A 17,961-nucleotide genomic window follows, 5' to 3' on the forward strand; every position below is an offset into this window, starting at 1 on the left:
TGAGAGTAGAATAAAGACATTTCAGACATGCAAGTTCTCAAAAATGTACCTTTAGATATACACTTTTGGGGAAGATGTTGACGGTTGTACTCCAATCATATAAGGGTGTAAAACTAAGAAAAGGGAAGACATGGGATCCAGAAACAGGAGATTCAATGTGGAGAGAGGCAGAGGGAATCCTTGGGATGAAAGTGAGGGGAAAACTCCTGGGCGACAGCTGAACAGAAGCCTAGGGGCTGCCAATTTAGATTGAAGTTGGCCAGAAGGCTCCAGAAACAATTTCTTCAAAAAGATGAGATTAATAGAAAATCAAATGTGTTTGAACATATTGAAAACAAATTTGTAGTAATATGTGCATAGAAAATGAAGCAAATGAAAAAAGTAAAGATACTTGTTAACTCCAAGGGGGGAAATATTATCAAGAAAGAGAAGTAAACCTAGTATAACTACATGGTTCAGCTGTAAGTGATGTTTATAGAATGATTAAATGGACAGTTGATGAGAAGGAAGTATAACTATACAAGGACGAGGCGAGATAGGAAGCTGGTGTATATGTAGAGAAAGGGGGCTGGGCGGGAACTAAATCCTCCTTTTCCATGATGGGAAAACAGTATAAAAAGTCTAAAACTGAACAAGTCAAGAAGTGGCAATATAAGCATTATTTAGAGATGTGGAGGACAATGTAAATAGCTGACAGATATAAACATTATTTAGAGATGTGGAGGACAATGTAAATGGCTGACAGAGAATAAGTGGTTGCTTCTGGGCAGTGGACGGAAGAAAGCGGAGGCAGCTGCTGGTTTGTATAACGTGGCTTATGGAAGTATTTGATTCTTTAAACTATTTGCAGTACAAGTTTAATGAGAATAAAGTCACCAATTTTTTAAAAGAGGCAAGTGATCAATTCCAACTAGAAGATCTGGGAGGGGCTCCTCCATGTGGGAGCTGAATGGGGATTTTAGCAGGCAGATATGGTGGGGAGGGGCCTTACGGGTGAGAGTAACATGCAGTCAGAAAAGAGGATCAAAAGTATATGGGGGGGACTTCCCTGGTGGCACAGTGGCTAAGAATCCGCCTGCCAATGCAGGGAATGTGGGTTCGAGCCCTGGTCTGGGAAGATCCCACATGCTGGGGAGCAACTAAACCCGTGCACCACAACTACTGAGCCTGCACTCTAGAGCCCGAGAGCCACAACTACTGAGCCTGCGTGCCACAACTACTGAAGCCCACGTGCCTAGAGCCCATGCTCTGCAACAAGAGAAGCCACCGCAATGAGAAGCCCACACACCGCAATGAAGAGTAGCCCCCACTCGCCGCAACTAGAGGAAGCCCGTGGGCAGCAATGAAGACCCAATGTAGCCAAAATAAATAAATAAATAAATAAATTTATTTATTTAAAAAAAAGTGTATTGGGGAAAGGTCAGTAAGTGTCTTGAATTCCATGCTTAAAGATATACAGACTTTACTCTGGAGATAGTAAGTGCGACTTTGAAGCAAGTGCTTGACCTGCTATGACCTTATATTTCAGAATGAGGCATAAATTAGAAGGAGGAGACACAGAAGGCCAGGAGTGCACTAAGGAGGTTTGCAATACCCCAGGAAAGAAATAATTTGGGCCTGAGGAAGAACAGTTGACTGTGGGGCTGGCAGAGGTGGGGATGCTCACAGCCCTTGAAATTCCTTTTTGGAGGAGCCAATGAAATCCATGCATCGTTTTCTCCCATTTTGGTTTCTTCTGCTTCAGATAATGGAACGAGCTCTACTCCACATGGACAACAGCTATAAAATCCCCAATGTCCGGGGCACTGGGCGGCTGTGCAAGACCAACCTGCCCTCCAACACGGCCTTCCGGGGCTTTGGGGGGCCCCAGGCATTGTTCATTGCCGAGCACTGGATGAGTGACGTCGCGGTGACCTGTGGGCTGCCTGCAGAGGAAGTAAGCGGGGAATCTGGGGGCACAAGTCAGAGGAGGTTAGCCTGCTTTGTATCTTGGACATCTCCCGTGGGGGTAGAGGATGGGCAGGCGCTGGTGAGGGGCAGGAAGCTCAACTTCCAGTTATGCCCCCCTGGTCTCTTGCCACCGACCTGGCCTCAGTGTCTCTCTCCTTGGGAAGGTACGGAGGAAGAACCTGTACAGAGAAGGGGACCTGACACACTTCAACCAGAGGCTTGAGGGTTTCAACTTGCCCAGGTGCTGGGATGAATGCCTGAAGAGCTCTCAGTATCACGTCCGGAAGAGTGAGGTTGACAAGTTCAACAAGTAAGCGCCAGGAGGGGAAGAGCCTGACGTTCTGGGGCTTCTCTGGGTTTCAGATTCTATAGCCTTCTTGCTGAAGTCAAAATAAGAATAATAACTTAATAGGTAACTTAGGAGGCTGCTGCGTTTGCTAACTCATTCACAGCCATCTCTTTAAGATCCTGAAATGGTCTTCAGCCCTGGGGCTCGGGGCTCACAGCACTCAGCGTCATAGCACATCAGTGTGGTCCATCTTTATATGTTTGTCTGCCTTCTGGGCAGACGATAGTCTAGAGAACACCAGCCTGGGACTAAAAACACCATGTTATGTGCCTACCTCTGACACTAATCTATAAATGTGACCTTGGCAGTCACTCCATCTCCTTGGGTCTCAGTTTCATCATCTGTAGAGTGGGGATAATTGTGCTGGCTCTGTCTTTCTGACAGAGTTACTTGGATAACCAAATATACAGCACAAAGAAAGTATTATCATTATCATCAGCGAGCCACAGTTCCTCCCTGGGGCGAGTAGAGTCCAAGATCACCAGAGCATTCTGACCCAATCCAAATCCCACTCAAGACTTTCAAGGGTGGGCCCTGTTTCAGCTCCACTGGAGGATCTAGAACCCAAATTTCCGCTGTTCTCATTTTGTCTACACAATTGAAGCACAACTCAGTTATGACAGAGACTAACTGGGCAATTCCAAGGATGCTTTGTTCCAATTTTACAAAGATATTGACATAAAATATGTTCAATCTGACATGAATATAGTGGAGAAGTTGCTATGAGAATTTTTTTTTTTCTTCCCTCCAGGGAGAATTGTTGGAAAAAGAGAGGATTGTGCATAATTCCTACCAAATTTGGAATAAGCTTCACAGTTCCTTTTCTGAATCAGGTAATTGCTTTATATAATTTTGTCCATCTCCACTGCACTGGGGCCCCATTTCCCCCTCTGCTTGCAGTGTTGCAAGGGAAAGCCCATTGTCACGGGAACAGAGCTGAACAGAGGAACTCTTTGCTGTGTAAATGAAAGTTGAACTTGCGCATACCTACTTGATCTGGGGTCAATGTCTAGTTCTTATCTTCCTGCCTATAGGACTATGGACATCTGTTCTGCCTTTCTGATCCCATTTCTTCGTCAGGAGAATCATGACAAAGACCTACCTCCCTCTTAGGATAGGTGACAGAGAGATATGAAAAAAATAGTTTTGCAAACTACTGAAAGACTATATAATTAGATCGTGAGTTTTATACTGCTTTGATTTTTCTGTCTGAGGTTTCTATCCAAATTTCTACTGCTGGTTTTCTTTTTCCTGGGCTCCAGTACTTTTGGTCCCAGGCCTTAAACTGAGTTAGGATTTGCTGGATTTTCTGTTTGGTATCGTTCTCTTCCCTTAGGCAGGAGCCCTGATCCATGTGTACACAGATGGCTCTGTGCTGGTGAGCCACGGGGGCACAGAGATGGGCCAAGGCCTTCACACCAAGATGGTCCAGGTGAGCAGTCTGGAGACCATGGGCATCCGCCCCAGCACTGTGGTGTCTGCGTGAGGGAAGATGCTGTGAAAAAGAGAGCAGTGCCACATACCAGAAGCAGAGGCAGGCCTAGGCTCTGGCCCTAGCCCTGCTGCTCATTTACGTGTGACCCTGAGCAAGTCTGCTCCTCTTCTTGGCCTCAGTTTCCCCATCTGTGCAAAGGGGTTGGCCAGGTGATGATTCAGGCCACTTCCATCACCAGCACTCTAGGGCTCTGTGACTGTGTGTAAGGTGTGTGTTATGTGTATTAAGGTAGCTGGCTACCCTCACGCACACGGGACTCCTCCCAGGGGCGCTGAATTAGAGTTGGCATACCTGCTTGGCTTGTGGGTACTGGCCAAACTGGATTTTTTTAAAAGCCAGGGTTAGTTTAAAAAGGCATTGTTCATCACCATTACATTTATGACTTTTTTTAATCCAACCAAACCACTCCATAAAGCGCTGCTTCAGATTCAGACAGATGTGAGAACATCCGAGTCTCAGTAGAATTATGGTTTACGAATTGATTTTCTTTTCTGTAACAGTGAATCTGAATCCCATCTTGGGGAGAAGGTAGACAAGCCCTTCCCTAGGGGGTGACGTCCTCTCTGTTCGCAGGTGGCCAGCAGAGCTCTGAAGATCCCCACCTCTAAGATCTATATCAGCGAAACAAGTACTAACACTGTGCCTAACACCTCTCCCACAGCTGCCTCTGTCAGCACCGACATCTACGGACAGGCCGTCTACGTAAGGAGCCTCAGGGGCCACCGTGCTGAGGGCCAGCCCAAGGGGGGGGGCGTGGAGAGTCCCCGGGCCGGGGGCTGGAATGGCTCCTTGCAGGCTCGTGGCTGTGGCCATGCCTCTGGCTCTCTTGTCCAGGGGACACCAAGCTAAAAGAGGGGCTCAAGAACCACAACCACTTCCATCAAGGCCAGGAAGGATGAACGTGGGAGGGCAAGGGCAGCAGGAGGGAAAGCAGGGGATTCTGGGAGGACACAAGACAATGGAGCGAAATGGAAATTCGATTGTGGGGTCAGCCAGGTCAGACCACGTGCTTTGTCTGATGTCATCAAACAAAGGCGTTTGACGGGAGAAGGCACCTCCTTAGGGATCCCTCAACATCTCCCCCTCTGTCAGCCTCAGGACTGGGTCAGGAAGTGCTCTCCAAGCAAGAGCCAACGGCTTCTACCCTGGGACTCAGACATTCCCAAGAGGGTGGCAAGGCTGTCTGAGAGGCACTCTGGGCACAACATCGCTTGTCCTCGGGGTTTTGTTTGGGTCTGGGAATGCAGAGGACTGATGTGTCTGCCATGTGGGGCCTGTGTTCTTCAGGAAGCCTGCCAGACCATCCTGCAAAGGCTGGAACCCTTCAAGAAAAAGAATCCCAGTGGCTCCTGGGAAGACTGGGTAAGTCTGAGCTGATTCAAGTCGCTTTTGCAAATGAAAGCGAAGTTAAGAGCAGGGCTTTGTCCCCGACCCTGGGCAGGAATAGGAGGTCGGGATCCAGTCACACAGGCAGAAAGAAGTTGAGGTGCCCTGTATACTTTCACAGGACAAGCAGACGCTCAGCCATACGGGGCCCCTCTCTACAGTGTTCATAGTTGAGGGAAGTCACTTGAGGAGAATTTTTGATCCAGAATCTTGACAGCCCCGTGGGAACTGGGGGTTCGGCTACCCTGAGCCTCAGAAGGCGGGGTGAGTGCTACCTCCGCCTCACTGAGAAGTCTTGGTCCCTTGGGGCTGGTCCCCTGCCCCACTTGTCTGCAGTCTCGATGAGCCTCGTTTTCTCCAAACCTCCATCTCTTGGAGGGCTGCCCCAGGAGCCTCTCCCCGTGCCCAGCTCTGGGGTCCGGAGACGCTATCTGGGAGGGGGCAGGGAAAAAGATACTGCCCACGAGTTTATATCATCTCTGTGATTTTAAGAGTGACACAACGAGCACTCATGATAAGAATGAGCCCAGTTCTCTGATTTCTGGTTCAGAAGCCTGCATGTCAGAAACCCTCAGAGGGAGGCTGCAAGGAAGTGTCTCTCAGGTGAGAGACCTCGGCTCCTCCCATGAGTAGAAATAGCCATGGTGGCCCTGCCTCACCTTCCCCTAATGTTGGAATGAAAGGACTGGATATAACAGTAACACATAAAATGTGACCACACGTGAACCAGCGCAGATAGTACAAATCTCCCTCGATAGAGTCAAAGAAAAGAAGCTATTTCTCTCTGACTCACTCACCTTACTATGCCTCACACAACCTGCACTCCCCTGCCCACATTCATAGATACCACATGTATGTGGGTTGATTTGGGTAGTTTGAATTTTAGTATGGATTTGTAAGGCAACGTAATTGTTTTTAATAATGCCTTTCCAATCCGTTGACCTGGGCTTTGTCCTCAACTATCGGCCATGTAGTCCAGTGTTCCTTATAAGCAGATAACCCCCAAAAGGCCATTATCAGAAGGGTGTGATCAGGAGACGACAGGCATCAAAGCTCTTTAGTGTTTGTACTGTACTGAAAAACAAGCCATCACTGCCACCCCTATGATCTGTGTATATATTTGATATCATGCACATATAGTAAGGATCCTAGAGAAATTTTTTCTCTAAACCTTAGTTTTCTCATCTGTAAAATGAAGATAATAATCTTCTTAAGTGCTGACCTTATAGGATTGCACTGAATATTAAGTAAGACAGTATCTGTAAAGGACTCAATAGCATTTGATATATAGTAAAATGCTTGGTAATTGACAATGATCATGATGCAAACTATATCAGTAACAAATTAAATCTTAGAGCTGTGGATATTGAAAGAAAGAGAGAGAGAGAGAGGAAGGAAGGAAAGAAGGAAGGAACGAAGGAAGGAGGGAAGGAAGGAAGGAAAGGAAAATTTATTATGTAGTTAAAGAGATAGAATGGATGGAGAGATGGATAGCTTTATTAACAGGAAAGTATAAGTAGGAACACAAGGCTAACATGTTAAGTATCAAATGGGCAGTGTACAGAGCTGCTGTTGTAATGCCCAGATTAGGGAGTAATCACAGGAGAAGTGGATGAAGAGGCAAGCTTGCGCTGGTTGCTGAGGGAAGAAAAGGATTTGGACAGATATAGCAGAGGACCCATGTAAACAAAGGTGCAGACGTGTGGGGACATGAAGGATTGGGAGAGACTTGACACTTGATTTTGGCTGGAGTAGCAATGATGTGTGTGTTACATAAAGCCAGAGAGAAGACTGGGGTCCTGAATGTCAGGCATTTGGTCTATTGCTCTGTAGGCAATGGGGAGACGTGGAAAGCTCTAGAGGAGAGGAGTGACATGGCTAGTGTGGTGTGTTAAGATGACCCCTCTGACTTGGCTGGGCTACACGGCAGGGCGCGGAGGCGACAGTTAAGAGGCTACTGCAGCGCTCCAGGCTTCAGATGATGAGGACCTAGTGCAGGGGGTACGGTGAGAAGGGGAGGTAAGGTATGCAAGTGAGAATCACTAGGAAAAAGAGTTGATCAGCTTCCAGATGAGGAAGACGAGCTTCTGAAAGCTTAGTGCTGGGCCAGCGTTTCTGGAAACCATGGTTCCCCCTTCCTGACGGCCATTTCCTCTGCTCAGGTCATGGCTGCCTACCGGGGTACAGTGAGCTTGTCTGCTACCGGGTTTTACAGGTAAGTAAGGCGCTGATCTCGCCCATCTTACAGTGTGTCGTCATCTTAACCTCTGCAGGGCCCTCCAGCACTGAACTCTGTCAGCCTATGGTCAGGAGAGAGCAGTTGCACCACAATGTTTGTCTCTCCCATGGACCCCCACCAGCTTCAATTCAAAGATGCTCTAAACTGCGTGGCTCACCCAGCCATGCGCCGGAAGCACGAGCTGTTACATCGGAAGACCTCTGTTCTAGTTCTGGTCTTAGAGTATACTATTCCACCTGGGGGAATCACTGGTTCTCTCTGAACCTGTCTCCTCATTTATTGACATAGCGGGTCAGTGACCAGCCATCCGCCCCTCAGCGTTCTCCTGCAAGAACCAGAGGCGTCTGGTGTTCCGAGTTACCCGTGTGTGTTACTTTGTGCTACGCGTCACATTTCTTTAAGGGGGCTTTCCTTCAAAAGAATGAGAGGAGGATTTAGAGCACATAGTCCTGTTACAAAATGCAGAATTCAGTGGACCTAAAGTGAGTTTTAGAAAAGAGCGCGTATCTTCTGCAACTTTAAAATTCAGTAGCAGAGACCCTGTCCATCTGATTTAGAAGCTGTAAAAAGATATGATCGTATCTACTGTCAGCCATAATGTTTTAGCTTTCTCTGGGAAATTTAACTAGTGCCTTTTCTTTCACAGATCAGTGGATTTGGAAGATAGTTCAATGTTTGCTTTAAAAGGTCTTGTGTGAATTTATGAATATATATAATATATATGTAATATAAATGTATATATATATACTTTTAGGGCAAAGCAATGTTTTGCCAGTGTTCCTTGGGTTATGTAATATTTGACCTACACAAACACAAAATAATGCAAATTTTCTCATAAGTTCCTATTTCATTTTTAGAGTTGATAAAACTGGGGTTATATCAGGGAACACCCAGATGAAGATGGTGAGTTCAGAGGTCAAAGAAGGTGATGATCTCCTGGGAGAAGCCTTTTCCCTCAGCCCTGTATCGGTTTTGTTTTCATGCAGATTCTGATCACATCAGCTCACATCATTATTTCTGTGGAGTGAATAGAATAGCACAGATACAGAGTGTTATGAGCAGAGAACACACACACACACACACACACACACACACACACAAACACACACACACACACACACACACCACACACACTCATATATGTTGACTCATGCAAAATTGGAATCTTATAAGATAGTCAGGATTGAACAAGAAAAAAATTTATAAAAGAGCATCTGCTTTTATTAGCAACCCTTTGCTCAAATCATTTGTTGAAACTTAGAAGGGATCAGTAGATGAGGAGTAATACCAGGCAAGGTGGCTGCGTTAAGAGGCACCCAAGTTGGCACGAGGTACTGATCTTATGACCTTTCACCTCGAGAAAGGTGAGCAGCCCTGTGAGCAGGTGAACTTGTATGAAAAGCTCACAAGCCGGCCCAGAAAGAACCTTTGGTTCTGAGATCTTGAATCCCTATTCAGTAGATCATTTGGAGTGTAGCTTGTGTCCTTCATGAGCTCAGGCAGATCTGTCACCTCCATTTCTACCATGTAGAGGCCAGCATGCTGGGAGCCTCCACTGCTCAGCTCTACAGAATGATTCATATAAAGGCCATTGGCAGAGTAGAGCCAGAGACAAGGGACCAAATGCTCCGGAGTGCCTGGGTTTCATGAACAGGTTCAAAATGTTCAAAACTCATGGACTTTTTTGAAGAACAGCTGAATAAAAAATAAAACCTTTAGCGTCTCAAGATTTTAGGGGACAAGCTATCTGTGTGTGTATGAGTGGGGGGCATGTTCCTCTTAATACATGTGCAGTATTTTCTCTTTTCTCCCCCAGGACACCCAACCTTGGCTACAGCTTTGAGACAAACTCAGGGAATGCTTTCCACTACTTCACCTATGGGGTGGCTTGCTCTGAAGTGGAAATTGACTGCTTAACAGGGGATCATAAGGTAAGAAGTTTGCAAAACTTCAGTACTAAAGGGAAAAAGAGAAACGTCTGAAATTGCAATACAAAGAGCTGATAGGAATGAACTTTCTGGTTGGGAAACTAATGTGTTAAATCATGCCTTGGCAAACTTCCTATAAAGGACCAGAGAGTAAATATTTTAGGTTTTCTGGGCCACAGAGACTCTGCCTCAATTATTTCACTCTGTCTTGTAGTGTGGAAACAGACATGAACGTGTGTAAACAGATGCTCATGGATGCGTTCCCATAAAATGTAATCTATGCACACTGAATGTGAATTTCGTATAGTTTTCATGTGTCACAACATATTCTTTTTATTTTTGTCACTCATTTAAAAATGTGAAAACCATTTTTAGCTCACAGGCCGTAGAAAAACAGGGCCTGTGGAATGTAATTTGTGAACCCCTTCCTTACATGATCGACCCAGACACAGACAGGTTCAAAGCCTCAGGAACCTGGGGACCTGCCCTTCCTACTCAGACTCCTGCCTGAGTGTGCCTGGAGTGCTCTGCTTGTGAAAGTACTACTCAGGTTGGCACTTAACAACCTAAGGGTCACCAAGACCCCTCTATCATTCCACATATCCCTTTCTTTTCAAACTGCTTTTATTTTGCTCTCTGCACTAGAACCTCCGCACAGACATCGTCATGGATGTTGGCTCCAGTCTGAACCCTGCCATCGACATTGGACAGGTAAGACTCCTGGGGCGTCAGAGTGGTGACAGACTTGGCCACTGGCGTGCCCCACCACCTCCTAGGGTCCCCAGCCACGGCATCTTGTCCACTGTCATTTTTAAGCAGGTCTGAGCACGGTACCAAGTGAGTCTCCCTGAGTGGGATTTAGGTAGATGAGAGCCCACCCAACTCTCGGGGCGGAAGACAAATGCACGTGGTTAAACTTGGAAAGGGCACTCATACATCAGAAAACAAGATGATGGGTGGTGGGAACACTGGGTGTGCACACACTCAAACGCATGCATACATGCACACACACGCACACACATGCATAGTCTGAGCGGGAGCATGGGGGAGTGGAGATTGAGTCTGGGATCAATGTGCAGGTCGTGGGGTCTCAGGTCAGAGGCATATTCTCCCTCCTCATTCCTCTTCCATCGAGGTCAGCTCTTGTACCTAGGAAGTAAATGCTACCAAGCGCGGGGTGGTGGAGGGTCCTGGGAGCAAAAGACATGGGTTCCAGCAAGAGGAATAAAGGGGTGGCTGGAAGAAAATCACTTTTGGAAAACATGAGAGTATTAAGCAGAGCAGCAGAACAGAAAAAGACAGAGGGAGGAATCGAGAACTGAGGTATTGAACATCCGGCAGAAAACGTGCAGTGTTTCTCAAAACTGGACAGTTACTGAGTATAGAGAAACTTAGTCATAAATCTGTTTATTAACTCCCTGAACAATTGTGGTGAGGAACCCCTGCTACAGGCAGGCACAGGGCTCAGCACGGCAGACACAGATGCTCAGCACCTGGTCTCCCCCTAACACACTTGCTTAGCTACGATGGTGCCACATATCACGATTCTGAGCAGTGAGGCTGGGAGAGCAGACGTGTGGGCCAGCAGAGCATGGCAGTGCCCTTTAAGAGATCTGTAAGCTACAGCAGAGGCGCTCTTCTCCCAGAGGGCAGGCAGGGCTGGGAGTTCAGAAAGCCTCAATCCTACTGTCCAGGAAAGTCCTCCTCTCTTGTGGGGCTGCCCCAAAGCGCATGGTCCCACTCAGCACAGAGGAGGGGCGTGGGCCCCTGCGGCATACTCAGCCACCATCAGCCCACGAGCTTGCTTCTCAGCTCGGGGTCGCCATTTCTCCCCTGGCAACGTGGAAGGAACATCTCCGTCTGCCCTGCGGCAGGTTCTAATGGGAAATTACGCCTACAGCTGCGTGTCCCTCCTGGAATGGCCGACAAGTTCTGAAACTGATTTCAACGTCAGTGCCTTTGCTGTGCCTACACAGATGCCTGGCAAAGGCCCAGCTCAGTTATCCTGGGCTGGGGCGGGAGCCAGGGAAGCAGTGGGGGGCTCTTTTCAGCTTCCTTCCAGGCTCCACTGCAGGTGGGGCTTGGTGCCCGCCGTGGGAAGCAGCACCTGTCTTTGGGTGAGGGGGGCGGGAAGGCAGGGTAGCCACGGTCTCTGTCTGCCCTGCAGGTGGAAGGGGCATTTGTCCAGGGCCTGGGCCTCTTCACCCTGGAGGAGCTACACTACTCCCCTGAGGGGAGCCTGCACACCCGTGGCCCCAGCACCTACAAGATCCCTGCATTTGGCAGTATCCCCACCGAGTTCAGAGTGTCCCTGCTCCGTGACTGTCCCAACAAGAAGGCCATCTATGCATCCAAGGTACTGTTGCCCTGGGTCTGTGCTACCTTCCAGTCTACCCTGTGGGAAACCACGGGTGGTGATGAGGGGCTCCAGCCACCCGCCATGTGGGTCTGTGGGGGGCTCATGTGGAAGAGAGAGGAGAACCTGACACGAGCCTTGGTGAGGGCGATGGAGGGGTGGGCCTGGGAACATAGGGAACTGGGTCAAGGATGACACCACCTCTGTGTGGTCCAAGCCAGCGCTTGTGGGTACACTCAGAGGGATTCCTTAGTTCAGTCCTGTAGGTGGAATCCTGACCTACACCCCCGTCCCAGGTGTGCATCCCCAATGCTTGATCTTAGAGATGATCTCACAGGTCCAGCACCCATGTTGTCTCATGAGAATCAGCCTATTGACTGCACACGGGGCAGCGCCTCTGTGCACACACTTTCACCTCCTTCAGTGTCCACCACTAGACCTTAAGTCTTGATCAGCACGCCTGGATGGTTATAACCATCCTTTATTTCCTCCATGCTCTGAATAAGTATGAAAAAATGGTTGAAAATCAGTCAAGCTGATTGATACAGTTGTTGGTCTAGGAAGGAAGACAGATAATTACTTGTAACCAATGAGACACAGCCCTTTGCTCATCTCACGGTTTACTTTACTGTGGGAGGGCCTGGGATACTTTGTGATCCTTGCCATTGGCTCTTACACTTCACTGCACATCAGATCACCGGGCGTTGGAGCTCATGATAAAAATGCAGCTCCATATGTTTATGTATGACTGATTCACTTTGTTATAAAGCAGAAACTAACACACCATTGTAAAGCAATTATACCCCGATAAAGATGTTTAAAAAAAAAAAATGCAGCTCCACTGGGCTCACCCTTAGAAATTTTGATTCGGTGGGTCTGTGGTACAGCCCTGGAACCTGCGTTTTTAGCAAGTGTCCCTAGTGATTCTGGTACAGGCAGTCTGTGACCTATGCTTTGGGGGATAAAACAACCTCTGCTAGAAAATAGTTTAATTCCTATTTGTCACGATGCCTCTATTTCAGCAAATTGTGAGAATAATTATGCTGCCTGTAAGAGCTGGTGACAGAGCTGCAGGTAGATTATTCCCCTAGGCTTATTGCTGTGAGGAAAGGGTCAGATTTCTTTTTGTCTGTAAAATATAGTTACTTAATATAACTTTCAACGGTCCATCGTATTTGCACGGTGTCACCAGAGAAAATCACATAGTAAGAGTTAAAAGAAATATACCCACAAGGTTGAGTCATTTACTGCACTGATTGTTCTCAGCCTCTGATTAATTTTGACCGTTCCTCCTGTCTTGCTCGATGTAGCCACTAGTGCTGGCTGGGCTCCCCGACATCCCCAGCCCTGCAGATGTGGAAGCTGGGCCCTCCCCTGACTCCCCGCCTACACTCTGCTCTGTCCACTCAGGCTGTTGGGGAGCCGCCCCTCTTCCTGGGTGCCTCCATCTTCTTCGCCATCAAGGATGCCATCCGCGCAGCTCGGGCTCAGCACACAGATAATAATATGAAGGAGCTTTTCCGGCTAGACAGCCCCGCCACCCCGGAGAAGATCCGTAATGCCTGCGTGGACAAGTTCACCACCCTGGTATGATGCCCCCTCAGTCTGGGGAGGCAGGGCATAGGCTGGGGAAGGTTCTGTTGCAGAGAGAGGGGTGAGACAGTAGGCTCTCTCTCAACTGGGAAGTCTTGGGTCCACGCCCGCCCTCTGCTATGCAGTTGAGGTACCTCCTCCAACCTGCAGGAAAATAACAAGAAACCCCTTAAAGCTGCAGCTTGCAGCTAGGCCTCCTGAGAGGAAGGAGGGCTGTTTGATGCACATTTATCACCCACAGATTTCATTATTTTCCATAACGATGAGGGTGATGGATAAAACTCCAGAAGAGCCTAATCTTTTGTGTCCATCACTGGCATTTTTGAGACCCTTCTTTGTTAAACACACTGTGTGAGGTACTAAGGAAATGGAGAGAAAAAGAAGAATTAATGAATGAATAAGATGGACCACATTTGTTCTGTGATTACCCTGTGCCATGCTGATACTGGGGACACATAAGTGCCCTTGAAGAGTTTGCAGCCTTTTAGGAAACCAGATGATTGCACTACGTGGTGATCGGTCACTACCTTGGAGGCGTGTGTAGCAGTGAACTCCACGGTCGCTGGAATCATTTTGGGGAAGCCCCTATGTGATACTTGTGGAGACAATGCCTGGCAAAAGGAGACTGTGCCAGGACAGTTTCATCCACTGGTGGAGCCTCAGAAGCAGCCCAGTCTCTGAGTTGGGCTGAAGTGGGCCCTGCATACACAGGACTCTCCAATTGCCTTTGCAGCCTCTATTGAGTTAGCAGAACTGGATTCTTCCTGATACCCAAGTTGGATTTCCTCTTGGATATTTGATAGGAAATTTGATAGGCCTTTTGGGTTTCAAGAGGAAGTGGGTACTCATGAACCCAGAGTTCCTGGGATGGGAAGGGTACAGGAGAAGCCCCGGGGGCAGGCAAATCCGCCATCAGTACTGAGCGTGAGGAAGGAAGATGGGTCCCCAGTCAGGCTGCCCTTTAGGTTTTCCAGTAGATTTAGCTTCAGGGTGAGGACCACACAGCCCATGCGCAGGGCTCCCAGGCAGGGAGATGCCCACACCTGTGCAGCAACCTTCCCATAGCCCAGAACCTCCCCACCGTGGCCCCAGTGCTGACAGTTACCCAAACCCCATTCTCAGAGGGCAGAGGTGCTGCATGGCTCCCAGGAAGCTCACAGATTACAAAGTTAGCTCCTTGTATATAATCTGATGCAGAACTCAATGATTTGATGAGCCCCTCCTCTGAGGCCCTAGACCTAAAGCAGAGTTTCAAACCTAAGCCCCTTTGTGATGCCACAACACCCAGGTGATTTTAAATCCCTGCAGTGGATTTGCATGAGCAGCTGATCCAGGAGCCAAGTGTGCTTTTGAAGGACTGTGTCACATGACAAAGGGCCCCTTCTCTAGTTGGTCATCCCTGGGTCTCCAGAGCCTGCCACAGTGCTTACCACATGGAACGAATGACTAGGAAATGAAGGGGTCCTGCCCTGGGGGCACTCCCAACATCTGGGACTGCAGAGTGGTGTCTGGTCTTGGAATGGTGGTTGGCACTGGTGTCCTGAGCTATGTGAAGACCCTGCAGTAAGTTCTCTGTTGTTCCTTCCTAGTGTGTCACTGATGTACCAGAAAATTGTAAACCCTGGTCTGTGAAGGTCTGAAGAAAAAAGCCCCATTGGAGTCTTCTTATCCTACACTGGGGATTCCATGGAAGATGACACTTGCTCTGCAGAACATGAATTTATAAAACCTGCAGGATGACAACGGTGTGATTCACCAGGACCGTGTTTGGAAGAACATTGAATGCATTGGAAGATTTTGATCAAAAATATGATTTATAAACACAATGATAAGCAAATTCAGAAATGTTAGGCCCAAGTGGCTAATAGGCAATTAGCATCATTTCATGTCTGTTGTAATCACGTATTTGAAATAGATTTAGGAAGTGTTTGTGCTATGTCCCAACTCACTGGACAGCCTGTATAACCTCAAGTGTTGACAGCATCTGTTCTTCAAAGAGGATTTCCACAAACCTCCAGAGGCGTAAACCAAAGTAACTCTAAATCTGTGAGCCTTCCTCAGAAAGCTTTTCCTTCAAACCAATGAGCGTCATATTATAAGCTCATATCCACACTCAGATTTGCAATGGGACGGTGGGGTGAGATTCAAACCTCTAAGCACTTCATGGGAGAGAATAAAGAATGAAACAAATTCAAGGTTAATTGGATTTAATCTTCTTAAGCTGCATAAAGTTAAGATTATTCTATAACACCAAAAGCCAACAAACCCAGTTATTGAGTACCTACAATGTATTAGCTTCTTCCTCTTTGTGCATTAAAAAAAGATCAGGTTTAAAAATCTTCAACTGAAGCCGGCAGTTCCCATCTACAAATGAGGCTACTCGAATCAAGATAGGCCAGAGAAAAAACAGTCAAGGAGCCTGGGTTCTCATCCCAGCCATGTCTCTAATTATCTTTGTGACCTTAGGCTGTCACTTCCCTTTTCTGTGCTTCATTTTACTGCAAAATGAAAGGATTGGACTGGAATAATCTCTTAAGGTCTTCTCTGGATCTAAACGTCTATAAATATATGACCTAAAAACTCCAGTTACATAAGGGAACTGCAGTGCTCAGAGACTTGGTTCCCTTACTGTGATGGGTGATCATGGGTGATGATCTGGGCTTCATGAACTTGACTTAAATCCCCCCAAGTGTCTAAGGTTGGAAAAGAGAATAGGAGAAAGGCAAGCATCCCCTCTGCTTGTTCTGACGGGTGATTTCATCACCACCTGGTGCTAGGTGGACAGTGTGACCTTGTGATGTGCCTTCACTGTATAAAATATCCAACATTCTGCGGGATGGGATCCACGGTTCTGGCCACAGGAGGAGGATAGTGTAAACCACGCAGCTGAGCCCGGCGCTTGATGTCACCAATAAATGAAACCGTCAGCTGGTTGGCATGTGAGAAATGCTTCATCATCATAATCACACCAGATGCTGACATCTGCCATATATTAGCCAACCTTCATTGCTGGAGAATGCACACACCAAACACTCACATCTATACACACACACACACACACACACACACACACACACACACACACTTTCTTACAAAATTCCTTTCTTCAGAATATTCTAGACTTTTACAGCATGATTAAAACTGAAGAGCTTTAGAAATAAAACCGGTATTTGCACTGAGATCCACACAGGTCCGTTTCATTGATTTTCTGGAATGTTCTAGGACATGGCCTGAAACTGAGATGTGTCTGTCAGCTGTTAGTAGTCTATCAGGGCTGAACAATGACTGAATTCCCTCTGAGCTTAGGAACAGAGGCAAGGCAGGGTGGTCGTGAAAATCAAACAGGCAAGTGCTTTGTGAGCTGTAAGTCACCGTGCTATTCCGAGGTGTTGCCTTCCTCAGACACCTGGCCTTGCCTTGTTGTCTTATCTGTAAACTGCTTCAACTCTGTAAAGTGAGGGTCCTTGGGCTTGGTGTTGCACAGGGGATGCCAGCACTGACTGCAGTATCTCACTGCAACCTGCAGAGGGCAGTGGAAGACTGGACATGAGACCATAGTCTCCAGCTGGCCCAGCAGCATTGCGTCCGCTGCAGGTTAGTTACCGGGGAGCTGATTTTACTGCCTCAGGATAGACCAGGTGTCTTCAAAGGTCTCTTCAAGAGCCGGATTTGAAGCTGATTTAGCGTTTCAGACTGAAAAAATCTCCTCAAAGGAGCTCTCAGAAGACGTGGGTCAGCTGTGGGAGTCTGAACTCCCGGTGAATGGCTGGCAGGGGAAGGCAGGTCTTACTTTCTCAGCATCTACAACTTGCCAGGTGCCAATTTTCATGTTTTACATACGGGGTCTCATTTAATCATCCCAGTGGCCTTAAGAGGTAGTACTTTAATGTCTGTAATGACATGAAGAAGAAACCCTACCCACAGCCGTGCGGTAAACGGGCGTTTACTCCTGGAAAACAAGCTGCGACTGAGCCATGGAGGCAGGGAAACCTGGCGTATACCGGGAGTCCATCTGCCTGTCAGAGTGGACCCGTGCTACTCAGGCTCCCAGAGGTTGGAGGAGGCCCCTGATGGCCTATCTGTTCACCTGTGTGCAGGTTAGGACTCTCACAGGGGCACGGCCAAGCCGTGGACTGTGGTCAGAAGGCAGTGATGAGCTTCAACCTACTGCAGCTAAAAGGTGGCTGGGGAGCCAGGACGGGGAGGACAGGATGGATGGAGGTCGTAGGAGGAACCGTGGGCAAGGGATAAGGACAGAAATAGTCCTAGCTGATGGATTTACGACTGGGAACATCCCCGGGCCCACGGTATTTTTATCTTTAGCGGAGGGGGAGCCTGGAAACCATTCCCTTTGCTGCCTATTTTAGATCCTGGGACAAGGCTGTTCGGAACATGCAGCTTCCTTGACCTGCTGAGGCTTGATGTCGCCCTGGGGCCCCCCAGGCCCAGGGACCTGTCCTTTTGTTTTGTCTCTATCCTGGACTGGGGGAGTACATGCCCCCAAGGCAGGAGACAGATCCTGTGACAATCTCATCACCTGAAACAAAGCAGCCCACCGATGGGAATGGAAATGTCAGGAACCGCCCAAAGGGTTTTTGGCATCACCTCTGTCCTTGAACTGGCCTGGCCCTGACCTTGTCCAATCTTCTAGACCGACTCAGCATC

The 17,961-nt window shown here is 47.9% G+C and overlaps 1 protein-coding gene across 5 annotated transcripts in view; it reads left to right on the plus strand.

Moving 5' to 3' along the window:
* Nucleotides 1-16,493, plus strand: part of XDH (xanthine dehydrogenase) — a 60,813-nt gene extending 44,320 nt beyond the window's left edge. For 2 of the 5 annotated variants that reach the window (XM_033838778.2, XM_033838779.2), the window contains exons 25-36: nucleotides 1,745-1,936; nucleotides 2,115-2,260; nucleotides 3,051-3,132; nucleotides 3,636-3,731; nucleotides 4,368-4,496; nucleotides 5,082-5,156; nucleotides 7,343-7,395; nucleotides 9,236-9,350; nucleotides 9,993-10,058; nucleotides 11,515-11,703; nucleotides 13,114-13,290; nucleotides 14,886-16,493. In XM_033838778.2, coding sequence (XP_033694669.1) covers nucleotides 1,745-1,936; nucleotides 2,115-2,260; nucleotides 3,051-3,132; nucleotides 3,636-3,731; nucleotides 4,368-4,496; nucleotides 5,082-5,156; nucleotides 7,343-7,395; nucleotides 9,236-9,350; nucleotides 9,993-10,058; nucleotides 11,515-11,703; nucleotides 13,114-13,290; nucleotides 14,886-14,936 — 1,371 coding nt within the window. In that variant the 3' untranslated portion in view covers nucleotides 14,937-16,493. Of the gene's footprint in view, nucleotides 1-1,744; nucleotides 1,937-2,114; nucleotides 2,261-3,050; nucleotides 3,133-3,635; nucleotides 3,732-4,367; nucleotides 4,497-5,041; nucleotides 5,157-7,342; nucleotides 7,396-9,235; nucleotides 9,351-9,992; nucleotides 10,059-11,514; nucleotides 11,704-13,113; nucleotides 13,291-14,885 lie in introns of those variants that run through there. The other 3 variants (XM_033838780.2, XM_033838781.2, XR_004521850.1) reach the window with 3 other exon arrangements.
* Nucleotides 16,494-17,961: the final 1,468 nt, after the last annotated feature.

Source organism: Tursiops truncatus, chromosome 14 (genome assembly GCF_011762595.2).
Source record: "Tursiops truncatus isolate mTurTru1 chromosome 14, mTurTru1.mat.Y, whole genome shotgun sequence".
In the NCBI taxonomy this organism is placed as follows: Eukaryota; Metazoa; Chordata; class Mammalia; order Artiodactyla; family Delphinidae; genus Tursiops; species Tursiops truncatus.